At 47.1% G+C, this 26,116-nt stretch overlaps 3 protein-coding genes across 6 annotated transcripts in view; 2 read left to right on the top strand and 1 right to left on the bottom strand.

Moving 5' to 3' along the window:
• LOC138764354 (tuftelin-like) overlaps positions 1 to 3,260 on the top strand; it is a 28,412-nt gene extending 25,152 nt beyond the window's left edge. For all 3 annotated transcript variants that reach the window (XM_069940169.1, XM_069940168.1, XM_069940167.1), the window contains 2 exons: positions 2,219 to 2,319; positions 2,842 to 3,260. In XM_069940169.1, coding sequence (XP_069796270.1) covers positions 2,219 to 2,319; positions 2,842 to 2,905 — 165 coding nt within the window. In that variant the 3' untranslated portion in view covers positions 2,906 to 3,260. The remainder of the gene's footprint in view (positions 1 to 2,218; positions 2,320 to 2,841) is intronic.
• A 1,338-nt stretch (positions 3,261 to 4,598) lies between these two features.
• Positions 4,599 to 18,322, bottom strand: c5h1orf43 (chromosome 5 C1orf43 homolog). Of its 2 annotated transcripts, XM_069940170.1 has the most exons (7): positions 17,707 to 18,322; positions 17,011 to 17,112; positions 16,163 to 16,280; positions 14,373 to 14,426; positions 9,443 to 9,609; positions 7,302 to 7,360; positions 4,599 to 5,428 (listed from the first exon to the last, which is right to left on the bottom strand). In XM_069940170.1, exons 1-7 carry the CDS (start codon positions 17,767 to 17,769, stop codon positions 5,233 to 5,235), a joined length of 759 nt encoding a protein of 252 aa, XP_069796271.1. In that variant the 5' UTR covers positions 17,770 to 18,322; the 3' UTR covers positions 4,599 to 5,232. The 2 variants fall into 2 exon arrangements, with proteins under 2 accessions (XP_069796271.1, XP_069796272.1); XM_069940171.1 differs by lacking the exon at positions 17,011 to 17,112.
• A 1,098-nt stretch (positions 18,323 to 19,420) lies between these two features.
• ubap2l (ubiquitin associated protein 2-like) overlaps positions 19,421 to 26,116 on the top strand; it is a 131,467-nt gene continuing 124,771 nt past the window's right edge. Inside the window, exon 1 of the mRNA XM_069940160.1 lies at positions 19,421 to 19,506. The gene's annotated coding sequence lies outside the window, so the exon portion shown is untranslated. The remainder of the gene's footprint in view (positions 19,507 to 26,116) is intronic.

Raw genomic sequence — 26,116 nt, 5'->3', positions numbered from 1 at the left:
CTCGTTACATATCTTCCTCTCTCTGTCTGTTTTGTAGTTGTTCTGTTTTGTAGTTGTTCTGCAAATTTTTTTGCTTCCTCCGGATCCAAGAATTATCTGTTTTGCTGCCCTGGAATAACTATTTTAAGTACCGCTGGATACTTTAGCATAAATTTATATCCTTTTTTCCATAGGATCGTTTTTGCTGTATTAAACTCCTTTCTCTTCTTCAGGAGTTCAAAATTTATGTCTGGATCGAAAAAAATTTTTTGACCTTTGTATTCCAGTGGCTTTTTGTCTTCTCTTATTTTCTTCATTGCTTTCTCCAATATATTTTACTAAAATGGATCTTGGTTTTTGTTGTGGCTGTGGTTTCGGGGCTAATGTTCTTCCTGGAATTCTGGTCTTCCTAGGACCCTGGAGATCCAATCTTTTATAAATTCTCTCATATTCTTGCCTTCTTCATCTTCCTTAAGGCCCACTATCTTTATATTATTTCTTCTATTATAATTTTCCATTATATCTATCTTCTGAGCTAACAGCTCCTATGTTTCTTTCACTTTTTTATCAGATTCTTCTAATTTCTTTTTTAAGTCATCTACTTCCATTTCTACGGTTGTTTCTCGTTCTTCCACCTTGTCCACTCTTTTTCCTATATCTGACATGATCATCTCTAATCTATTCATTTTTTCTTCTGTCCTTTTTACTCTTCTTTTTATTTCACTGAATTCTTGTGATTGCCATTCTTTTACTGAGTCCATATATTCTTTAAAAAAAAATATGTCCATGTACTACCCTTCCCTTCATCTTCCTTTTCTCTGTGTTCTCCCTCCTCTTCTTCTGAGTCCACTCCAGGATCTGTGTCCTTTACCTCTGTCTCTTCTGTTTTTCTTGTTGGCTTGTTTGTTTTATTTTGTTGGGTATTTTTGGTCTTCTTATTTTTACTAGAAGTGTCTTGGTGTTGGTCTTCTTCCTCTGGGTTGGTCATCTGTTGTTTCTTTGATTTCTTTTTACTCTCTTCTTTCTTGTTCTCGTTATTTTCTGTTTTCCTCTTGCTGTGTTGTTGTGGTTGTCAATTTCAGCTGTGGAGATTGACTCCTCAGCTGGTCCCCCCTCCCATCAGTGTTATTTTTGTCTTGCGCATCGCATTTTTGTTTGGCTCCGTGAGCCATTTTTGTAGTCCCGAGTTCGGGGCTTCAACTGACCTTAGGGAGCGGGCTTCTCTGTCCACGGCGGGCCTCCTCGTACAGGTAAGGCCTTCACCTTCTTCTTCCAACGTCTTTTCTTCTCTTCTTCCCGTTGTTTTTGGGTTTTCTTTTTTTGCTGCCATCTTCTCCACACCTTTACTTTCACTTTATTTTGCTTTTTGTGTTTGTGCCTTTGTTTTTTCAGTCTTTTTTTTACTTTTCCGGAGAGGGCTGGAGTTCCTTGACCGGCCACTACTCCTTCACCACCATCTCAACGTACAAGTTTACCTTCAGGCCATCCTGCACGAGGACTCCCAGGTCACTTTACTTCTGGGTATTTTCAACCTTCTCTCCATTTAAACTATAGTCGGCCCGTTTATTTTTCCGACCAAAGTGCGTGACCGTACACTTTCTGACATTATATTTCATTTGCCACTTCTCGGTCCATTCTCCTCATCTGTCCAAGTCCTTCTGCAGCCTGTTTCCTCTACACCACTGAGCTTTGTGTCATCTGCAAACTTGGCCACAGATAATCGAAAATCATTAATATACAGTGGCAGCGATTGGGTCCAGGGTTTGAATCCCCCGCGCGGTCTGTATGGACAGAATGTAAGTACATTCTCCCTGTGTCTGTGCGGGTTTTCCCCAGGGGCACCTGTTTCCTTCCAATGGAGACTGGCAGGTTAATTGGACTGCATAGGCCAAAAGGGCCTGTTACCATCCAGTATGTCTAAATTTAACTTAATGCAAACCTCTGTGGAACACCACTAGCAAATGTATTCCAACTCTACTTCCTTTCAATCATTGAATACTCTACCCACGCTCATATGTTTCCTGTTACACCATGGGCTCTTGTTACTTCATATAATACATGCTTTCTGACAATTCAAATACATAACGTCCACTGCATGTCCTTCTGCAGCCTATGTGTTTCCTCCGCACCACTTGCTCCTCCATTTACCTTCGTAACGTGTGTGTTGCTCTGACGGCATGCTTCCCAAGTCGCACACCCAGTGTGTTCAGCTCTCTCCCCTTTTTGTCCCATTTACCAGAACCGGGAGCTGCAGGACCACGTGGAGCACCTGAACTGCAGCAAGAGCACCCAGCAGCGCAGTCTGCCGGAGAGGAGCGCTCAGGAACAAGATGGCCTCAGGTAAGTGGACAGAGGCGGCCAGTGACAACGGCCGCAGATCGCGGGGGTGGTTCCCTCCAGGATCCTGGAACTTCAGTTCAAGTTTATTTGTCAACCGACCAGGAAAGTACAACCCCACCAACGAAACAGCATTCTCCAGTCCACGGTGCGGAGGGTTTCCTGATTGTGGCAGAGGTTCGGGCTGCGGATGGGTTGGACTGGACTCTGTGTGGCTGCGGGGTGAATCCCTGGACACTTGGTGCCTTGGTGGGATGGGGGTGGGAGGAGGAGACTCTCTTTTGCTCCCCTTTTTCCGACTGTAAGTGATGCTTCAGGCAATTTCTGCTGATGGTGAAATCTAACTAAAGCTAAATCTGTGTAACACTGCATTCTTTATAATTGAATCTTGAGAAGACATTAACAAATATAACAAAAAAATTCTGAGGCAATGGTTTGTACATGAAAATAGCTGCTCTAAAGGTAGAATCTTATTGAGGTTCAGTAAATGCTTTGTGATGCCAGTTATCTTTCCTCCCATCTCAGTAACCGTTTCCCAATGGGTGTGAAGAAACCAAAAGCCTTGATGCGCGTGCTGGAGACACAGTAATCGCTCTCCAGACTGCTGCCGCGAAGATGTGAATGCAGGGATCAGCGGACGGGCAAGGTTCCGGGGGCCAGACCAGGGCAGCAACGTGGCGCTCAAGGCTGGCGGGGCCTCGAGAGTGGCGGTCCTTCGGCAGAGGGCAGAATCATTGGAAGGGGCTGCTCCTGAACGCTCTGCCCGAGGCGCCCAGCCGGTTCTGCACCTGGGCGAGGACGTCAGCCAGCAGCAGGCCTCCCTTCTTCCGGGAGACGTCCCTTGGTGGCTGGACCAGGATGACAAATGTTTTCGACTGAAGAGGCTGTGAATTTGGTAAAGATTTGAACGAAGATAGAAATAAACCTCCATTGTTTGGAATAAATGCACACAAGTGCTGGAAAAACTCAGCAAGGCTGAGCCCCTAAATGTTGGTGGTCCATCTGTCTCTTATGGACGTTGTGGGACCTGCTGAGCTTCTCCAGCGTGTTTGTATAGTCTTTCTGGTTCCACTTTATTCAGTTGCTCCTCTGTGGTCTCTTTGAGGGATGCCTATGCTGAAGTTCTCTCTTTGAAGGGTTAGGGTCAATCTCTCTACTGCCCTACAATCAGGTGCTCACCCAGACTTGCTTCCACATCCCTGTGTCCCTCCTGGCTTCTCTGACTTGCACAGGCCCGAAACAGACTTGCTGCTTAAATTTTTCCAGCATTTTTGTGCTTTTCTGACCATCAGTGTCTGCAGACCTCTCGTTTCACCTGCCCTACCATTTAATTGTGAACTAGTCAATTTTCCTACTCAGCTCCTTCTCCCCATAACCTATCAATCTCTGCCTTAAATGCACCCAATGACCTGGCCTCCACACAACTGCCTGAGGTCACAAATTCCAGATTCCTCACCATTGGCTGAAGAAATTCCTCTGCATGTCTGTTCTAAGTGGATGGAAGTGCCAAAGTACTCAGGACAGAGGGTTGTAACTCACCCATCGAATGCATCCAGTGAGGACATCTCCAAGAGGCGTTATCTTAAGAAAGCGGCCTCTATCCTCAAGGACCCCCCCCCCACCTCCCAGACCGTGCCCTCTTCTCACTGCTACTGTTGGGGAAGGAGGTTCAGGAGCCTGAAGACAGCCACTCAGTGGCACAAGGACAGCTTCTTCCCCTCTGCCATCAGATTCGTGAATGGACAATACAGACGCTGTCTTACTTTGACATTTTCTTGCACTACATTTATTTATTATATAAATGTTGGAGAGTGAAGCTGCTGCAGAATCCTAATTTTGTGACATGTTCATGACAATAAATTCTGAGGTTGTGGCCTCGTTTTAGACACTACCCCCATGGGGAAACCACCTTTCCACATCTGGTCTGTTTAGCATTTGAAATGTTTCAACAAGATCCCTCCTGATTGTCCTAAATTCCAACATGCACAGGCCAAGAGCTGTCAAATGTTCCTCACATAACCCTTTCTTTCCTAGGATCGAGCTATTGTGATGGAGAATCCACCTTGCTGCTTCCCCTCTCTGCCACCAAGCTGCCATCCAAGTACATTTGTCTTTCCCCAGGTTATCTTTGGGGGGGGGGGGGGGGGCAAGAAGGAGACAATCCCCATCAGCTCTTAAAGTGCGAGCCGAGGATTTAAATGCATATGTTGCTTCTTCATTGGGACGAGAAGACCCTCCTCTCCTGGAGAACCACAGTATAATTCACAGAAATGTCCAGTCAATGCGAAGAAAGTCGATGTTTATTTAAATTATTTACAGCACTTGCAACATTTTGTTTTCTGCCTGTGTTGCACAAAATTAAAAGTCAACTTTTTGGGGGTCAACATGTTCCTGTTTCATCTGGTGAGAAAAAGGGCAATTCTGTTGTTGAATAAGACCTTCAAGTGATATACCAGGTATTCGATGTTGGGTAGGGGGGGGGAAGATGTTCAGAACAAACTTGGCCCTTATGGGAAAGCAGGAAGAGAATGGATAACACAGGACCAGGCACGGTCCAAGGACATGGAGGCAATACATGGAGTCCTGGTGGGGCATCCTGGAAACCAGCCAGCAACTGAAGTAGTGCCCCTTGCACCCCTCTTGGTTGGGGGATATGGGCGGGAAGACTTTCATTAATGGTTCCAGGAATCTGGAATCTGTGTCTTGTTGGCAAGTTGTTGGTTCTTGAGTCCCTGCAGTCCAAGGAATAAAGGTGACCTGTAGCCCAGTGTTACAGTAACGGACCCGTCCCCATCAGCACCACGTTCCAGTGTTTGAGAGCTCACGTCAGTGTTTGGAAGTACAGCTTCAAAAGGGGCTGCTTAAGAATTGGTTTGGCATATACCCCGTCGTCCAGCTTGTGGTGCTCTTGGTCTGTCACAAGGTGCTCTCCAGCGTGTTGTAGTTGTCCTTGAAGCTCTTCAGCTCCAGGAAGTGCTTGGGCCGCTTGCTCCTGTTGGACGGGAGGTAGACAACCTGGATGGTGCTGGGGGATGAGGCCTCGGCAGCAGGGGTCAGGTCCTTGGCTGCGTTCTGGTGCTGCGTCTGGCTCCGGTCCCCCCGTGCTTGAAGGCTGTTGGAAGATAGAAGGGAGCACGCATTGGCCTTGGGGGAAAGAGAGGAAAATGGGGATACCTGAAGACTGCCCTCTGGCCCGGCTACCCAAGGGTGCCGACCTCACTCTCTCCAACTAAACTTTAAATTGCAGAGCCGCCAGAAAATTAACATGCCGCACTTATTCCAGCTCACAGAAAGGTCTCAGGCGCTCCCCCTCCCAGCCTTCTCCTGACAGGTTGTTCATCCCATCCAACCCATGGTAGCCCATCAGTCTCTTTGTCCCCGTCTCGCTGTTACAGCCCTCTGAGACGCCCATTGATAGATTTTGTGCAGGAGGCCGAGGAGCTGGTTCGGATTGCTAGATGTGGTATGATGCCTTTCCTGTGCCAGCAACCCTGGTTTGAATCCGGCGCTGTCTGTAAGGAGTTTTATGTTCTCCCCGTGTCTGCATGGATTTCCCCCACCATGTATTCCGATTTCCTCCCACCCTTAAAAACCTGCGGGGCTTGTAGGTTAATTTGTAGGTAATTGGGCAGCACGAGTTTAAATGGGACCCTTGTCCTCCACATGGAGGGCAATGGGAATTTGGAGATGTGGGGTGATTATTGAGATACTTAAAAGATACTCAGACAGGTACGTGGGAAGGAAAGTTTTGAAAGATATGATGGGGTGATGCAGTCGACCCATGTAGACTCCTTTTTATTGTCATGTAGTAATACGGTTAGCACAGCGGCGAGCACAACGATGTGCCCGCGACTGGGGTTCAAATCCAGCACTGTCTAAGGAGTATGCATGTTCTCCTGTGTCTGCGTAGGTTTCCTGTGGGTGCTCCAGTCTACTCCCACCCTCCAAAAACGCACAGCGGTTGTAGGTCAATTGGGCATCATTTGGGCAGTACAGGCTTGTGGGCCAATAGGGCCTGTTACTGTGCTGTATGTCTAAGTTTAAAATAGAATATACATGACAAATGCAGCTTTTGTCTGGCATAATACAAAAAGAGAGTCACATGGGCATTGCCCAGTGCCTCTAATAGGAGAATGAAGCAAAAGAGAGTCCCTTCAGGGGCACCGAGTGTCTGTGGACAGCAGAGGGGATTAGCATTAATCCCGGGCCCCTTGGGCTCTGAGGCAGTGAGTTTGGCTGCTGTTTCCTACCCCCTGGAATCTATAGAGAAAGGCCATTCAGCCCAGTAGGCACCTGTCCCGGGGCTATGCATACCCAGACTTTGAGTGCTCGTCTGCAGACACTTCTAAAACCCTGCCTGTGGCTCTGCTCTCACCACTTCTTCAGCAGTGGAGTCCAGGTACCACTCTCTGTTGGACAAAAGCTGGGAAGTGATGAAGGGAGGGATAGCTCTCGGGATGAAGAGGGAAGCTGGTGGGGAGCTGGAAGAAAGGAGTGAGAGCGTGCGCGAGAGGAAGTCCGAGAAAGAGACTAATGGAAACCGGAGAAGTCTATGTTAATGCCATCAAGTTGGAGTACCCAGACAGAATGGCCTCTATTTTGGCAACACACGAGCCCATGGACAGATCTGTCGGCTTGGGAATAGGGTGCAAAATTGAAATAGTTGGCCACTGGGAGGTTCCCACTATTGCAGAGCGATGGTGTTTGATGAAGTGATCTCGCAGCCTGCATCCAGTTTCTGATGTAGAGGGGGTCACAACAGGAGAACCAGAGGCAGATTCACAGGTGAATTTGCTTCACCCAGACTATTTGGAGAGGGGAAGGGAAAGAGACCCCTACTTCTCATCTGCTAAAATGTTTTAGCCAACCCCTCACTGGGAGAGTTGTCTTGAGGGATCGGAGGAGAGAGACATCGAAGTGAAGAAGGCAACCGAGGCCAGGGGACAGGCGGTTGTTGAGAGCACAGAGAATCTAGACAAACTTACATTGTGGCTAACTCATTCAAGATCTGCTGGTACTTTAGATACTCTGCTTTTCCAAAGACCTGCAGGGGGGTGGGGGGGGAGAAAATCAGCAACGTGAATGCTTGTTCGTTCTGGAGTGGGAGCTTGAACTTGACCATCCCAGATTACACTGCCGCCAAGCAGAGCTTGTTATCACGTCTTAAAGTGGCCCAATGGTGCTGCTGTCGAAGAGCTCCAGACACCAGCAGAACCCCAACCTTAGTGATGTCAGTGCCGAGCCTGGATGTTAGAACTACAAAATACTGCACCATAGAAATTGGCCCATCAGCCCTTCTGATCTGTGCCAAAGTAATTAATCTGCCTAGTTCCGCTGACCTGCATGCAGACCCCTTCCTTCCAAACCTGTCCCATCCATGTACCCGTCCAAACTATTCTTAAATCTCAAAAATCGAGTCCGCATTCACCACTTCAGCTGGCAGCTCGTTCTACATCCCACCATTCTCTGTGTGTACTTTTCCCCTTTCACCCATGACCAATGTCCTCTCGTTCTTGTCTCGCCCAACCTCAGTGGAAAAAGCCTGGTTGCATTTACTCTGTCTACAACCCTCAATTTTAAACATCTCAATCAAATCTCCCCTTGTCCTTCTCCGCTCCAGGGAATAAAGCCCTAACCTGTTTAACCTTTCCCTGTAACTCAGTTCCTAAAGTCCTGGCAACATCCTTGTAAATCTTCTCTGCACTCTTTCAACCTTATTGATATCTTTCCTGTAGTTTGATGACTAAAATTGCACATAATCCTGCAGATTTGGCCTCCACAATGTCTTGTACAACTTCACCATCACATCCCAACTCCTGGACTCAATAATTTTGATTTATGAAGGCCAATGTGTCATAAGCTCTCTTTACCACCCTATCCATCTGTGATGCCACTTTCAGGGAATTATGTTTCTGTATTCCCTGATTCTTCTGTTTTGTCACGCTCCTCTGTGCCCTACTATTTACCAAATATGTCCTGCCTTGGTGTGTCCTTCCAAAGTGCAAAACCTCACACTTGTCCGCATTAAATTCCATCTGCCATTTTTTTCCAGCCCATTAAACCAGCTGGTCCAGATCCTTCTGCAACCTTTAAAAATTTTCCTTACTGTCCGCTACCCCTCCAATGTTTGTGTCACCTGCAAACTTGTTGATCCAAATAACTGCATCATCATCCAGATCATTGATTTGGATAACCAGCAGCACAGATCCCCAAGGAACATCACAGGCCACCAGTCAGAGAGAGACCATCGGTCACAACCACTCCCTGGCTTCTCCCGCAGAACCAATGTCCGAAGAGCATCCATGTTCCCTCACCCTGGTCTCAACCTCTTTGCTGCCTTTTTGGGCAGAAGGTAGGTCAATACAGGTGGCCAAATTAACATACCAAGCACCCCCAATGTGGAACTCACAACTTGGCCATCCCGTCTTGCTCACGGCAAGGACTGACACTCTGTTTACTTGCTGCCGTTAGCTTCTAATGTTTAGTGTTTGATGCACAGGGGACGCAGCGATTCCTCTACACTCAGTCGTGTAGCCTCCTGTCATGTTCTGCTGCTTCCCTCTTACAAAGCATTGGTTCAATCTCACTCAGGAGTATTTCACTACTTGCCTCATTACAGGAAGAATGTGGAAACTTTAGACTGGGTGCAGAGGAGAGCTACCAGGATGCTGTTTTGTGCGCAAAGATTAAGCGAGCAGGAGCTTTTCTCTTTGAGGACGTGGCGACTTAAGAGGCATATAAGATTATGAGATACAGAGTGGGTGGACAGCCAGCACCTTTCTCCCATACACAGACCAATACCAGAGGACATCAGTTTAAGGTTAGTGGAGGGAACTTTAGAGGAGATGTTTGTTACACAAGAGAGTGGTGGGTGCCTGGAAATGCACTGTTGGAGGTGGCAGTGGAGGCTGGTACAATAGGCACACTCAAAAGCCTCTTAGGCACATAGATGCAAGAAAAGTGGAGGGTTATGTGTGTGAGGGAGAGAAGAGTTAGAGACTGATGGAGAAGTAGGTTTATATAGGTTAGCACCATATTGCAGGCTGCAATGACCTGTACTAACACCCCCCACACACACTGTCAGCACCTTACGAGACTGTGTGGGGAGATATCCAGGCCCACTCACCGCTGTCCTGTAACGAGCTGCCTCGTAGCCATCTATCACCTTGTCGATGAGATTCTTGCGGACACTCCTGTAAGGGGAGTTGCCGTCCCGCAGTTCCAGCAGGAAATTCCGGAAGCACTTCCCTGTCAAACGCTTGCCATGTTCGGGGCCCTGGCTAACCGGGATATCTGTCGGGGAAAAGTGGGGGTTACAGCAGATGATTCAGCACAGCATGGATATAGCTCACTCTGACCCTTCAGCACCTGCCCACAGTCCAGATACAGTAAAAGTCCAAAATTCCAGATGCCAGAAATTGGGACCACCCGAGAATCCGGACTTTTCGAAAACTCTCACTTGGTTCAGGAGGAGAGCCGGCAACTGGAGCTCGGGCAGTTTTCCGGAGGAGGAGGAATGTGGAGAGAGTGAGGGCGTTAATTGGTTTAGGGCCAATAAAAAGAGGGTAAGGAAAAAGAGCGGTCAGCGAGGAGCAGCCCAGTGAAGGAATCGGGCTTTGGCTCGAGAGACTGAAGACGTGCATATGTGGATTAAGGTAAGACTATATTTGTCACATTTTTTTCTCTTTGTAAGGAGGGTGGGGGGGGGGGGAGATGTGGGAGGTGCTGGAGTCTTCTAGCCTGCCGGACATCCACGTTTGTACTAGGTGTACTGAGCTGCAGCGTCTCAGGGACCAAGTCAGGGAACTGGAGCTGCAGCTCAATGACCTTGCTCTGGTCAGGGAGAGTGAGGCCGTCATAGATGGGAGTTATAGCCAGGTGGTGTCACCAGGGCCACGGGAGGAGAGTCAGTGGGTTAGAAGAGGGAAAGGGAAGAGTCAGGTTCAAGAGAGGGCCCGTGTGTCTGTAGTCCTCAACAATCGGTATTCCTTGAGTACTGTTGGGGGGGGAGGGGGGGGGAACGACTGTAAGGCTGGGGAAGGCAGCAATGGCTGAACATCTGGCACAAAGTCAGCCTCTGTAGCCCAAAAGGGTAGGGAAAGGAACGACAATAGTTATAGGGGATTCGATGGTCAGGTGGACTGATAAGGGATTCTGTGGATACGATAAAGGAAAATGGATGGTGGTTTGCCTCTCTGGTGCCAGGGTCCGGGATGTAACTTCTCGTGTCCATAACATCCTAAAGGGGGAGGCTAATGAACCAGAGATCGTGGTATCAATGACATAGGGCGGAAGGAGGAAGTGGTCCTGAAAAATTAATATAGGGAGTTAAGTAAGGAGCTCAAAAGGAGGACCACAAAGGGGGTAATCTCTGGATTACTTTCTGCACCATGTGATAGTGAGGGCAGGAATAGAATCAGGTGGAGGATGAATGCATGGCTAAAGGGGTTGAGTAAGGGGTAGGGATTTGAGTTCTTGGATCACTGGGGCCTATTCTGGGGGAGGTGGGACCTACACTGAACAGACGGGTTGCACCTGAATCCCAGAGGGACCGGGATTCTAATATGTGAGGAGGAAAATGAGATGGGGGAGATATTGAATGAATTCTTCTTGTCTGTATTCACTAGGGAGGATGTGGAATTGTGTAGGATAAATGAGGCAAAAAAGGAATTATTGGAAAACAGAGGGTGTTGGAACTTCTGAGGCATATAAAGTGGATGTCTCTGGGTTCCGACGGGATTTTCTCCAGGACCTTGAAGGAAGTCAGGGATGAAATAGCGGAGGCTCTGACAGTGATTTTTCAACAGTCACTTGGAGGAAGATGTGGTGCCATGGTATTGGCTTGTTGTAAATGTGGTTCCTCTGTTTAAAAAGGGCTCCCTCCAGGTGTAGGCCCAGTAATTATCGGCCAGTAAGTTTGACGTTGGTGGTGGGTAAACTAATGGAAAGTATTTTTGGAGATAATGTATAAGTATCCAGAGGGGCAGGGACTGATCAGGAACCCCCAACATAGGTCTGTGAGGGGAACGTTGTGTTTGATAAATCTTGTTGAAGTGATTAGAAAGGTTGATGAGGGTAGAGGAGTAGATGTGGTCTATCTGAATTTCAGTAAGGCTTTCAATAGGTTGGACATGGAAGGTTGGTGAGGAAGGTTCAGGCACTAGGGATTAATGTTGAGATAGTCAGATGGGTTCAAAGGTGACTAGAAGATGGGTGCCAGAGACTCATGGTGGATTGTGGTGTGCCTCAGGGATCGGTTTTGAGTCCCTTGTTGTTCGTCATTTACATTAATGATATGGATGACAGAGTGGTAAATTGGGTGAGTAAATATGCAGACGATACAAAAATAGGGTGAGTTGTGGATAGTGAGGATGGTTTCCAGGAACTGCAGAAGGATTTGGACTGCTTAGAAGAGTGGGCTGGAAGGTGGCAAATGGAGTTTTATGTAGATAAGTATGAAGTGCTTCATTGTGGGAAGAATAATCAAAATAGGACATATGAACTGAAGGGGAGGGAGTTGAGGAATACAGAGGAACAGAGATCTTGGAATAATGGTTCATCATTCTTTGAAAGTGGATTGTCATGAAGATAGGGTGGTGAAGAAGGCTTTTGGTATGATGACCTTTGTAAATCAAAGCATAGAATATTGGAGACGGGAGGCAATATTGACACTGTTCAAGGCATTTGTGAGGCCAAGTTTGGAATATTGTGTGCAGTTCTGGTCCCCAAATTATAGGAAGGTTATCAATAAGGTAGAGAGGGTGCAGAAAAGATTTACTAAAATGTTGCCTGGATTGCAGTATCTAGAATACAAAGAAGTACTGAGTAGACTGGGTTTTTAAGTTAAGGGTTAGGGGGCAAAATTTTAGAAGTAACACAAGAGGATACTTCTTCACTCAGACTAATGGCTGAGTGGAATGACCTTCCGGAAGAGGTGGTTGCAGCAGGTTGGATGAGTGCATGGATGTGAGGGGGTTGGAGGGTTATGGACAGGGAGCAGGTCGGTAGGACGAGTGGAGCTTCACTTAAATTGGTGCAGACTTGAGGGGCCGAGATGTCCTGTAATTGTTATATGGTTATGTTATATAAAATTTAGCTCCCATCTTATCACAAAGAAATTAATTTTTAAACACAATTTCAACCATTACATTCCTCCTATTTTCGTAGTGAATTTTTTTTTGTCAAATGTTGACTTTAATTTTCCTTAAAACTGCTAGATTTGACACATGGAGCTTGCTGTATTTCCTCATAAGTGAACGATCAAAATTTACCTGTTCCATCTCTTCTTCATTCCTCCTTAAATTTGCATTTTAAAAGTACTGCCTGAGAATCTGCAAAACCCGGACCGACCCAATCCCCGAGCAGTCTGGAGTTTTGGACTTGGACTGTTTTCACTGTTGCTTCTTTCCAGGTGACTTAAGAGATAGAAAACACCAATGCTGCTATCTTGAACAAACAGCGTTCCCTGCCCATCCCATCTTACGTTCATCTGGTCAATAGTATTCAATTATCTTATTGTCCCTTCCCACCACCAATCCCCCACCCTTTTTAAGCTTGCATTCTTCCCCACTCAGCCTCAAGAAAGAGCTCCCCCATCCCTGTAGCACCTACCCGGCTGTGGCTTGCGGTACGAGCCTTCAAATGTCTGTGAAGGCGACCTACAGGTAACTGTAGTCCTGCTCTCTGAGAGCGGGATATGGCTTTAGCCTTTCCTGACTCCTTCCCAGTCATGTCCGCACCTGTCAGCACTTTGCCAAGACTTTGCGCCCCTTAGCCATTTCTAAACCAGTAACTGTACAAATGTTGATATAAATATTATACATTAATAAATGAGTCCTTAAGTGAGAATAGTTATTTCCTATAGTTCACGAGCCTGATGGTGAAGAGGTGGCGACTATTGCTGAACTTGGTGGCAGGTCCTGTGACACCTCCACCTCTTTCCTGATAGCAGCAGCGAGAACAGAGCATGCCCAAAGATCAGATTTATTGTCAGAGAACATTCATCAGACAACATTGAGATTCTTTTACCTGCCAACACAGCAGAATTATCACATCGATAGGGCAAAAATAAAGGAACTCTAGATTTATATACGAGAGAAGTGTAAATGAGTGCAAACAAATCGACTGTGCATTGCAGAAAATAAATATTCAATAATAAATAAAGTGAGCCCTTAAATGAGTCCCTGATTTGAGTTTGTTGTTGAAGAGTCTGATGGTGGAGGGGGAGCAGTTGTTTCTGAACCTGGTGGGGGCGAGTCTTGTCACACCGAGTCCTCCTTCCTGATGGTGGCAGTAAGAACTGAGCGTGTGCTGGGTGGAGTGGACCTTTGATGATTCCTGATCGTTCCTTGCGGATGTTCTTGATGGTGTGGAGGCATTTACCTGTTATGTGCTGAGCTACGTCCACTACCCTTTGCTAGTCCCCTCCAAACCAAGTTGTGATGCAGCCCATCAGCACTACACCCGTGTAGAAGTAAACCAAAGCATCCTGAGAAAGGAGAGGCGCTGACGTGCCTTCGTTGTGGTAACATCCCAATGTTGGGTCCAGGACAGGTCCTCAGAGATGCTGACGCCCAAGAATTTGAAGCGGCTGATACCCGAATGATTAGCGAGCCATCTAATGCTGGCTCCCCCCCCCACACCCCCAATTTCCCCCAGCTCCTGGAGACACATCAGATGCTGGAATCTGCCGCGTTCCTCCAGCTTCTAGCCGGCAACATTTGGTGTCCAGTGCGCCATCACCTTCCACAGAGGGAAACCGAACACAGGGTGTAAAAGAATGACCCCTCTACCCACACCTGAGCTCCCAGTTAATTCCTCTACTCCTCCAGTGGAGCCCAAAGTCAATGAAGAACAATGTCTCCCCTCGATTTTGAGCACTTTGCAACTCTCTGAAAGGAATAATGACATTCTCCAAGAATGGGAAAAAAATCAGTGGGTTGAGTTGACAGCATCAGGGTGGGATGGGGGGAGTATGAAAAGAGGAATTGGTGATGATTTGGGCAAAACGCTCCTCGCTTTGCCAGCCAGGAGTGACCACCAATGCCTGTACTCACCTATGTGGCGGACAGCATCCAGAGCCTTCATTCTGTACAGATAGTTGTAAGTACCTGTGGGAAGTAACGGGGAAAAGAGTTAAGATTCAAGATTCCTTTAATTGTCGTGTAATGTACAAGATATACATCAACTTTTCTCTGCTGTGAGGCAAACAAAGAACCACCATGAGCATTGCTGGTGCCCTGAACAATAGGAGAAAGAAACAAAAGAGAGGCCCTTCAGAGAACACTAAGTGTCTGTTCAAACCATTGGCAACCCAAACTCCTGATCAAAATGATCAGGAAGTCATCCTGATTCCTTCTTACCTAAACCATCTTGAATCCTAGTTCCCATGAGCCAGTCTCCAGCAGCCCACCGCCAGGTGTGAGTCCATCGACCACTAAGCCCTTGCTCGTCCGCTGCAGTAGTCACCTCCCTCCAGGGTTGTCTCCTTGGCTTCTCCTTCTCAATGAGTAGTTTGTGTTCCCTCGTTTCTGGTGCCCTTCCTGATGGTGGCAGTAAGAACTGAGCGTGTGCTGGGTGGAGTGGACCTTTGATGATTCCTGATCGTTCCTTGCGGATGTTCTTGATGGTGTGGAGGCACCATCTGCAATCCCTTGTGGTCTGCTACCCAGCATAGGCAAGGCCATCTAGGGCACAGATCTCCATGCTTGCAGGATGTTAAAATAAAAGACACTGTCACCAGGAGGACACTGCAGATCAGCGGTATGTCTCTGCTCCCTGCTCTCCTGGGTCCACTGCAGAGCCCGACTTTTTTTTTTAAGATGCTGCAGCCACGTTCTTTCTGACAGCCCCCCAACTTCAACACCTCAGAGACCACTTGCCTTTCTGCAAGATTCATTGTCTTTAGGAAAGAACCACCTTATTGTGGGCATTGGTGCAATGATTGCCCTGCTCCAAGTCCCTCTGCATTGTCCTGTCAGACTCCTGAGATGGGATAGGTTAGACACCGAGCAAAGCTCTCTCTGTGCTGTCCCATCAGACATTCCCGGGGTGGGACAGGTTAGAAACAAAGCAAAGCCTCCACTGCCTTGTTCTGTCACACACTCCCAGGGCAGACAGGGGTTAAAAACAGAGCACAGCTCCATCTGTATTGTTCCATCATACACTCCAGGGGCATGCATGGGTTAAAAACAGAGCCCAGCTCCATCTGTATTGTTCCATCATACACTCCAGGGGCATGCATGGGTTAAAAACAGAGCAAAGCTCTTCTTACACTTGAAGTAAAACGGAAACTGCTGAAAGGATTCAGCAGCAGCTCTGGCCAAAACCGCGCATAGAGTTGATATTTCAGGCAACGTTGGCTCCCAACCTGAACCATCCAGCATCCTTCTGCCTTCACGGAAAGTGCTCAACCTGCTGAGCTCCCCCAGCAGCTTTGTCCCTTTCTGATCCAGACCTTCACTCTCTCATGTCTTCCTGTTGTACATGGTCAGGGAACAGGAAAGAATGGTTGAATACAGACTGATGGGCTACTTACACATTCCTGGGGCAGGGACAGCACACTCACCACACACCCCTTTCTGTACACTATGGAATATACTCCCACAAACCCAGTCACCCATGCAACAGTTTTAAAAATTCCATGTCCTTGTCTGTAAACCTCTCCAGGGGCAATCCTTGCCTATCGCTTAGTAACACCTATCCCTTCCAACACTGCTTCCTTTAGTCCTGCTGCTCCATAGATGAGGTATTTCCCCAGAGCTCAGAGGTGCTTCGAACACCCTCCCCACTCCCTAATCAAGGTGTTGGTCAAGTACGACCACCTGCCATCTTGTCAGCAGGTTACCTTGGGCTCTTGGGTCTCGCAGTTGCAGCAGGCGCTCGTCGTCCTCGTCAAGAAGCTGTGGTTCATAGTCGAGGTCCTGGACTTTCAGGAGACTCCGGTCGATCTCCTCCCTCAGGTCCTGTCAGGTTTGCATAGAAACGAGAGTGAGCCGGGTGCTGCTACCTGGGTTTTTTTGGGGGGGGTGGTGGGGGAGATGAACCCGGAAATGTATGACAGACTACCATCAACTGGGTGATGGGACTTGGATCAACGCTATTGCAGCGGACAGAGCCAAGGTGCTTAACGAAGTGATTTCTCAGTCTGTATCCAGTCTCTCTGATGTAGAGAAGACTACAATGGGAACACCAGATGCAGTAGGTGACCCCTGCAGATTCACAAGTGAATCATTTGGAAGGTATGTTTGAGTGCCCGAATGGTGAAGGAGGTGTGTGCACAGGTGCAGCATCTCCAACGGTCACGGGGTAGGTACCAAGTGGAAGAATGGTGGGGAGGGAGAAGTGATCCCTGCGGAAGATGGAGGGGAAGATGCTTCTGATAATGGATTCATGTAGTAGGTGGCAGAAATAGAGGAGGATAGACTATTAACTAGCTCAGCGCTACCTTAAAAATAAGGGGTGTAAAGAGTGACGATCAAGGTGGGGGAAGGGCCTGTTCCGCATGTTGTGTCACTTGCATTGAAATACCATGAAGTACTATCAGGATCTGATGCCAGTGCTGGCCTAGGAACGGCGGGCTTGCTGCTTCACCAAGCGTACGACTATCTCTTCAGCACTGCCCGACCCCCATCCTGCACTAGTGGGCACCTGTCTGGGAACCACTTGCCTGGCACCAATGAGGAGGGAACCAACCTTGGGCGCGTTGTGGCCTATAGGTACGTGGGGGCCTCGCCGTGATTTCATGGTGAACCTCATGATCTGGCGCTTGACAAAGATGAACAGGAGCACAAATATCTGAGGGCAGAGAAAGCAAGATTAAGAAAAGAACCAGAGAACACTACAAAAACATGCCATTCAGCCCATGGAATAAGGAAAACTCTCTCTGAGAACCAACAAGAGCCCTGCTGAGTGGCAACTCCCAAAGCCTCAAAGCCTGGTGAACTTTATTAATGCAACCAGTGAGCTCAGACCATGAACTTTTTCTAAACTTACACACACGTGCTTAGAATTAGAGGGGAGGTGATTAAGTAAGTCAATAGAGAAGAGTTAAAGTTTGATTCGGTTTTCAAAGATAATTAAAAGCGACTTTCATTTAAGCAACCCTGGGGTCCTCTGTGCTTGTAACAACAGGTATTTCCCTAGCATAACCAAAGATGTACAATAACTGGTAATGACTAACACCTCAAGCCTGAAATGTTATTTATACATTTTTATATGAAGTGGACTGCTGATTTCCTTCAGGATTGTGTTTTTATCAATGACCAGCACTCATTTCCCTAGTTTGTCGTGCAGGATATGTAGAGACACATCGTAACTAACACTTACTTTACAGGTATCCCCTAGTTTGTCAATAATTAGTGGGTTAAACCACAATCAGCACCCACTCACCAGGCTGCCGTAGGCCATCACCAACACAACGTTGACGCCGGACAGATTCTTGTCGCCCATCATAACCCCCTCAGGCTTGAGGACCCGTTAGGCCAGCCTGACACCGTCTGCAGCCGGGACAAGCAGTGATCCACCAGCCGTCGCCTTCACGCCCTCTTCTAAACGTCCTGCCTCCTCAGCTCCGGCGGCTGCGCCCTGAACTCTCGCGAGGTTTCAGTCCCGCCCCGCCCACCTCTCCTCGAAGAGGGTGGGGAGTGGTTCAAAACAAGCACGAGATATACAATAACTTTCGCGCCGGAGTTATTATTGGTCCCGCGGCCGGAGATGATCGGATTTAGGAAACTAGACGGAAAATACCGAGGGTTGAGCCTTCGGGAATGTCCGGCGGCGGGGCCCGCGGGGATTGGCGGGAGAATTCCGACGGGGAACGAGGGGAAATGTCACGGAGGGGACAGAAAAACGACAACAAAACAGAGTCATCGAGGCGGGAAATGAGTTATGCAGGGGATGGACGGGTCACGTCAAAATAAAAAAAGAGTTATTTTGCCCGTTGCATTGTGAGCGTAGATTTAGATTTGCACACATCTGGGAGTCGGAGGTGGTAAATAAAATGGCGTCACCTGGGTGAAGCCGCTTTAAGCTAGTGTGTCACGTGACATGTCCACATCACGTGACAAGGGCAGCTGTGCAAATACAGCTCAAGAATAATCGCTGAGATCTTGTTTGGAGTTAAAATCACATTGATGCTGATTCCATCTAGACAATAATAACAACGAAAAATGGTTTGCGCGGTTAATGTTGGTAGGGGTGGTGACGTCACGCGGTTCAAAATGGCCGCGTCCAGAAGCAGCCAAGAGAGGCAGATTATCTGGTGGAAGATCGAGTAAATTAGCAACACGAAGGCAGCAAAATTGAGGCCGACGTTGGGATTTGGAGAATATTTAATGATTTTTTTTCCTTTTCCGAAATGTTTTGGAAGAAATGTCACATGCGTAAGAGAGGAAGTGAAAAATAAGGGGGGCCCCCCCGAGGATTTTGACGTCACTGGTTTAAAATGGCGGCGGACGGAACAGTTCACGTGACAGGGGACCAGCCAGGAGATTCTCATGCCGCATTCTCAATGCACAGCCATCGAGAATTATTTCCACCTTTGGGTTTTTTTCTCCCCCCTCCTAAAGGAAGATCCGTGCGAATAAAGATCGGGCGTCGTCAGTGGGCGAAGTGCCCTCAGCACGTGACTGGAGGATGGCGAATAGGATATGCGAAAAGCCATCGATGTCTCAATAGTTTTCCAATTTGGAAGCAGAAGATCCATAAAAAGTGGCTGGGGGGGGGTGTAAACCTTGGAAGGTATTAAAGAGGAGGTCCCGGTCACGTGACAAGCCCCATTTTAATTAGAATATCACGAGTAAAAACTAATAAAAAAAACCCGGCAGGCCGACCGATGTTATTCAGGAAGGAGGTTTCGGGGAAAATGCAATAAACTTTGGAGGTGTTGACATACACACATAAAAAAAGGGACGGGATTCTCTGCCCACGTGACCAGGCGGGGAGCCAGATAAAACCAATCAAACCGGTCTCAAAAAAACATCCTCCCCCACCCACCAAAAACTAAACGATGTTGGGAGGCGAAGGCGGAGAAAAAAAAATAAGTGGTGTTTTTTTTAAAAAAAGACCGAGTGAAAGGCGCTGATGACGTCACGGAGTTCAAAATGGCGGCGGGGGCGAAGCGGCGGCGGGCCGGGTCACGTGCCGGGGGTGTTTGTGTGCGTGTTTAGTGCAGTGTGGACTGAGGAGCAGGTAAAGTTTGTGTCCCTCTCTTTATTGTCCTCCCCCCCCCCCTTCTTTTTCTCCCTCGTTTGGGCCTGCTTTTATATCCTTTATTAGATTGAGATTAAAAATATGTATTCTAATAGTGGGGGGGGGAAAGAAGCAAATGTGAAGGAATTTATTCCCTGATTGGGGTATTTTTTTAAAAAAACAGAGACAGTACAATATAAAAGGGGAATAAAGCCTCCATTTTCCCTGGTATTTTGGGGGGGATTTATTAAGCCTCCCCTTCTCCATCAATAAATATATCCCCCACCCACCAGAGGGACAAATATATATATATATATTTATAGGTATAAATGTCCCCTCTAAGGGCCTGTAAGAAACTATTATTTTAGCTGAGAATTTGTTTTAAAGGCCTACCCACACAGGCCCAAAGCCTGGGGCTCGAGTAGGTTTGAAAAGGGAAGGATTTAATTACGTTTTTCTTGTTTAAAAAAAAAAACAAATCCCGTCTATTTCAATGGGTTTTTTTTGTCGCTCTCCATGAAGAGTTAAATCGACGCTTGATGGCTGGAAGGCCTCAGGGAAGGAGGAAGCCATCAAGCCCAGAAAAAAAGGGATTTCTTTAGGGGCATAGTAGTTTATCTAAAAAAAAATGTTATAATTGCAAACGTGCTTTTTAAAAATATATTCTGCCCTTTAAAAAAAAATGCCTGTGTATCAAATGCAATAATTCAAGATTGTTTACAGCAGGGAGAAATGTGCAGCTGAATTTGCAAATCATGGCTGTTTAAGATTTCAATTAACCATATTTTTTTTCCTTCAGAGTAATCAAACTTGCTGGGAATTGGTTCTGTGTGTTGTTGAATGTGCATGGGGAGGAGGGGGGGGGGGGGGCTTTTTGCATTGGCTTTTCTGAGCTTAAAACCCGTTTGTATTCTCCATTTATCGAGAGAAGGCAAATCTTTTTCTCTCTCTCCCCCTGTTTTTAAACCTCTCCCTCCTGCAAAATTCCAAAAAAAAGGGATTCGAATCGGGTAAAAATGCAACCCCACCCCTCCAAGGGTGACCAGAATTCAATCATTTGGTTTTTATTTTTGTTTTAAAATATAAACTTTAAGCGCCCAGATTCGGGTGTGTGTGTTTGTGGACTGTTAGGTGGCGTAGCGCTTTGTTCTGTGTATCTGCTAAATCTTCAAACCATTTGTCTATTTTTAAAAAAATTCTACCGAACTTGTGCAGGGATGTTGTTTTTCATTCTTTTTTTAACAAAAAAATCACCCCTCCGGGAGTTTTTTTTTCTTTTTGCACCTCGTCTGACTTGGGAATTGTACCAAACGCACTTTTAATATTTGCACGTTCTTAACAGGATACAATCAAGCCAGTCTTGTGTCCGAGCATGTTTTGAGGCCACCATTTTCTATTAAGGGTACAGTCTGAGACCCAATTGTCTTCGGGTGTAGAGTACTCCAAGGCCAGGGTTGTGTAAGTAGAGGGGAAAGATTCACCAGTTTGTTTTAGGCTCCCTGTTCCTTGCGCATTTGGTGTAATTACTCTATTTCTCGTGATCTTGTAGTTTGTGTAGTCCCCTGCTTTAGTCTCCCTTTCATTAAGAACATGGTCAAATTCAGCCAATTCCCTCCCTGAAGCTTGCTCTGTCAGTGAATAGTTATGGCACGTCCAGTGTTGCTGGCTTTATCTTGACCTTAGCACCACTTTCCTGCTCTCTTTCCCCCATACCCCTCATAATTTAAATCTCCTGTCAGCCTCAGCATTGAAAACTCCACCTTGCTACTCCCCCAAGGTAGAAGATTCATGTGTGGACGCCTGCCCACATTTTGTCATACCTTGATGAAGGGCTCGAACTGGAAATGTTGCTTATGTAGATTTATCTTTGTTATATACACTGGTTAACCTGCTGAGTTTATCCAGCATTGTGTTTTTACTTCAACCAGAGTGTCTGCACAAAGCACAAATTTGTGCTTCACAAATCTCTCTACCAAGTTATGAGGGGTTTTGATCGAGTAGGATTTTTCTTCTGAGGTTAGGAGCAATTTAAAAACTAGAGGACAAAGGTTAAGGGTCAAAAGGGAAAGTTTAAAGGGAAGATTGTACAGGCAGAGAGTGGTTGGAGTGTGTTCAATTTTGACAGTTAAGGAAAATCTGGATAAGTAAATGGATGGAAGGGGTATGATCCGGTGGCAGGTCAGTGGGGCAAGGCAGAATAATAGTTTGGCACAGACTCGAAGGGTCCGTTTCAGTGCCCTAGTATTCTCTGATTCTCAGTAATCCATCCTGCTCATGTCCGAAATGAGGAGTGTCTTATCCTCACAAGACCTGTTTTTTTTTACATAGCTCTTGGGCAACTGAAGGAAATATTCCCTGAGAATGGAGATGGGTGACGATAGAATGATCAAAAGGGATTTAGGCAGGTCCACGGCCAAGAAAGATTTTGATGGTTGAGGGGCCTGATGCAGGCATTGGGTCTAGCTCATGTAGTTGGTTTCCATTGATCAGTTGGTCTGAAGAACCTGTTTCTGTGCTTAAACAGTGTGTGAACTGATCTCTTTCTTCTTCCTTCCCCTTGACCCCCAATCACCAAAGAATGTTGGGATATAAACCTCGCTGCTGGATAAGCGATTATTTTTTTTTGGCTCATCAAATCTATCAAGCTTACAGAGCAAATCGTTCGACTTGTTCTCCCCACGTTCCCATCGACTTCAAGTTCCTTTATGTAATAATGCATAAAAGTGTAACGTACATACTTGAACTTTTGCCTGCCATAAGGTGTATAAAGAGTCGCTGGTGCTCCTAACAATCGGAGAAAGAGAAGCAAAGTAGAGTCACTTCCTGACTGTGTCGGAGATTTGGTTCTGGACTCTTGTGGCTGCGAATCACTGGAGGCAAATCTACGGACGCTTGGTGACTCTTGGGGGGTGGGGGGCTCTCTTTTACTTCTCTCTCTCTCTCTGACTGTGGTGCTTGGGTAATTCCTACTGGTGGCAAATATGTCCGCCTTGCAGTGGGCAAAAAAAGATTCATGCAATATGACACTGTGATAATAAATTGAATCTTGACCGTGGATTCGCCACCAGCCAAACCATCAGCAACCTGAGCTCTAGGTCCAAACCTCAGACACAACCGGGAAGTCTTCAGTGCCCGAGGTCCTTTGCCAGTTCTTCTCACCCTCAGCACCCTCTCAAGTCCTAGTTCCCATGAGCCAGTCTCCAGCAGCCCCCACATGAGTCCTTCAAAAGCAAGTTGCAGACAGGCCTGCGTGGCACCTTCAGCCACTGACCCCCTTGTTGGTCTGCTACCATGGTCAACTTCCCTGTAGGGTCGTCTCCTGTGCTGCACCTCAATGGGGTGAGATCGCCTTGTTTTTGGCGCCTTGCGGCGGTCTGCTGCTCCCCCAACCCCCCCCCCCCCCGTAGTCTGCAACCCCTCTTGGTCTACTGCCCAGCACGGGCCCCATTGTTTTTGAGTTGTTTGCTGTGATTTTCCTGTTCTGTGCTGTTGTGTGTTTGTCTGTTGAGGCATTCCAAAGCGATTCCTTTGGTTATGTTGCAGCTCCAATGCCTACTTGGATACTTAAATTTGAGTGCAAGTTCAAGCTTCCTTTTATTGTTACCTAATAGTACATAAATATGTAATATACATCATCTACTACTTTTATCAGCTGTAGAAACAGATGCTATGAGCATGGCCTGGTGCCCCTAAGAGAAGTAAAAGAGAGTCCCTTCAGAGTCACCGCCGTCCGTGGATTCTCCTCCAGCGCTCCCGCAGCCGCACAGACTCCTGTTCAAACCATCAGCCGCCCGGGCTCCAGATCCAAACCTGATCATGCTGATCAGGAAGCCTCCAATGCCTGAGGCCCTTTCAGGGGAGCCCTTCTCGCCCTTACCGCCCTCTCAAATCCTGGTTCCGATACCTGGTACCTGTGAGGCAGACTCCCCGCAGACTGGTTACAGGTCCTTTGACCGCAAGTCGCCCGCACCCTTTGTAGGTCCTTTGGCGACTGAGTCCACCGCCACGGCCGCCATCCTGTAGGGTCGAGAATGGGCAGGAAGGGAGGGGTCTTTCTGGTTCTGGTCTCCCCAGATTCTACCATGGTTGAAGTTCCTCTGTACTTGCATATTTGACAATAAAATCTCATTACTCACCAGCACGCCAGGGACAGTTTAGTGTCAATCAACCAATTGGTAGCTAATTAACTAGTGATCTGACCTGCTGGGTCCTTCTTTGTTCACACAAAATCGAGCCATCTGAAGGTTTTGTGTTTAACCAGTGAATTTTTAGTGTCTCTGAAGGAACCGGCCGGCTTCCTCTTGGCCAGATGGCTAACTCCTGCTCCTATTACATTCTTCAGTTAGTGTTTGGGATTTGTTTTCTGTTCATTCATGAAGGGATTTATTAATCTGCATGTTTCAGCATGTGATTCACTGGATGTGGGCATTACTGCCACTTAATACATTTTTATAAATTTTATTTACAGCACAGTAGAAGCTGATTCGGGCCATTTAAACCCATGCTCCCAATTAACCTACAAACCCCATACATTTTTTGGAAGTTGGGAAGAAACTGGAGGAAACCCACCTGACACTGGGAGAATATACAAACTCCTTACAGACAGCACTGGGTTCAAACCCGGGGCTGCTGGTGTTGTGGTAATAACCCTGCCCATTCCCCATACCCTGCTCAGAATACTGGGTTAGTGAGCTCAACCTCCAGCCGCTGGGTTCCGTTTGGATGGGGTGCTGCCGTGGCACTGGGGGTAAAATAACAAAAGTGTGTGTAAAGTCCAGGTTCCCCATGGGGTCTTCACACCAGTTCATCCTCCACTTCGGTACATTTGCACCTGGTCGAGTCGAATCACAGGTGCATCATCCATCAATCCCATCTTTTTTTAATATTCAGGTGGAGATTTTAATGTCTTGCAGCTGTGGTCCTTTTTAAAGTATCACATTTATTGTACGGGATGCCAATGTCAAGTCTGCAGATGCCGTGATTGAAGTAAAAACACAATGCTGTAGAAATACTCAGCAGGTCAAACAGGGTATTTTATATAAAAATGATAAAGATACATAACCAAAGTTCTGGAGGTGAGCCCTTCATCAAGGTTTGAGCAAAATGTAGGCAGGCACCTGAAAGAAATGGTGGAGGGAAGGAGCACAGTCCTACAGACAGGAGGTCATTGCTGGATAAGGGAGGAAGGGCATACCAGCATACAGGGGGAGGGGGGATGACTCTGTGAATTGGGAGGAAAGGGGGTGGAGAGCTGGAGGAAAGGGGATAGGGAAGAGAAAGAGAATGGGAAGTGGTTTAGCAGAAACTATCCTGTTGGAGAGTCCCCAAGTGGAATATTAGGGATTACTCCTCCAATTTACAGGTGGCTCTGGTTTGGCTGTACAAGGCCATGGGCAGATGTGTCAGCGCAGGAGTGGGTGCAGAATTGAAATGGTTGGCGACTGGGAGATCCCTCTCATTGATGCGGGCAGAGCGAAGGTATTCAACGAAGTGATCTCCCAGCCTGTGTGTAGTCTCCGATGTAGAGAAGGCCATAGCCTTGGGAAGAAGATTCCTGGGAAGGGATCCAGCAACGATGGAGGAGGTAGTAGCATTTCAAAGTCAGAGGAGGTGCAGCAAGTTCTTCATCCTTGGGGGGGATTGCCTTGGCCAGGAAATAATGGAATGCGATGGTTGCTAGGCGACATGGCCTCTCAAAGTTGGGTGTCTTCCACTTAACTACATCTGGAGAGGGCATGCTGAGATCAAGATTGATCCTGGCAACACCCTTGGTGTTGCTCTAGTTCCAGAAACTTAATGGGAGCTTGATCTTCCCATCCAGCTTCCTGGACTCTTTCTAAGAGCCATAGACTTTCTCTCTTGAGGCCTGCATTGGCTGCATTTTGGGATAAAGGATAAATCTTGCCCCGTGTGCTGTCCAACGGTATTAAATCATTGGGAGGGATTTGGTACTTAAAAGTCCAGGTTCCCCATGGAACACACCAGTGCATCCTCCGTTTTGGTGCATTTTCTCTGCGCCTGGTCTAGTCGTAGCATAGATGAATCATCCATGAATCCCATTTAATAAATTTTAATGTCTTGCAACTTTGGTCCCTTTTTAATTTATCACATTTGTTATGTGGGTTGCCAGTGTCAAGGCCAACATTTTGTTTACCCAAACAGTCCCTCAAGAAAGGACAATTTCCTTACAGAACTGCGGCAGTACCTATAGCGCCATTGGAAGTGGAGCACCAGAGGATATACAAGCGAATTTGCGTGGTTGAGGCTTGGAAGGGAACCTCTGGAGAGTGATCTCCTCCTGCACCTGGTGCCCTCATCCTTTTAGGTGCTTGGGAGGTGTAGCTGGGGCAACCTGGGCGATTTGCTGCAATCCATTTTGAAAATAATAAACAGTGCTGGTGAACAGGGACCTAGCAAGTGGATCTGTTGTCACCTCTCCAATGACTTGGGTGTTTCCGATGTTTTTGTGGGGATAAGAGCTCATGGAATGGGAGCAGGAGCCAGCCATCTGGCCTGTTGAGCCTGTGTGGATGATCTGGCTGTGGACTCCAATTTACTTGTCACATTTAATTCTTCAAATATCTATCTGTCTTAAATACATTTAAGTATG

Source organism: Narcine bancroftii, chromosome 5 (assembly GCF_036971445.1).
Source record: "Narcine bancroftii isolate sNarBan1 chromosome 5, sNarBan1.hap1, whole genome shotgun sequence".
NCBI classification, from domain to species: domain Eukaryota; kingdom Metazoa; phylum Chordata; class Chondrichthyes; order Torpediniformes; family Narcinidae; genus Narcine; species Narcine bancroftii.
Note: the sequence above shows the minus strand (reverse complement) of the source record. Positions and strands in the feature narration are given on the sequence as shown.

What these genes read in the sequence shown, in the direction of transcription:
- c5h1orf43 (XM_069940170.1), bottom strand. Translation starts at nt 17,769, where the DNA reads ATGATGGGCGACAAGAATCTGTCCGGCGTCAACGTTGTGTTGGTGATG. An exon ending in TGATGGCCTACGGCAGCCTG is followed by an intron (nt 17,113 to 17,706) that starts GTGAGTGGGTGC and finishes CTCTGCCCTCAG; the next exon opens with ATATTTGTGCTCCTGTTCAT. An exon ending in TAGGCCACAACGCGCCCAAG is followed by an intron (nt 16,281 to 17,010) that starts GTTGGTTCCCTC and finishes CAAACCTGACAG; the next exon opens with GACCTGAGGGAGGAGATCGA.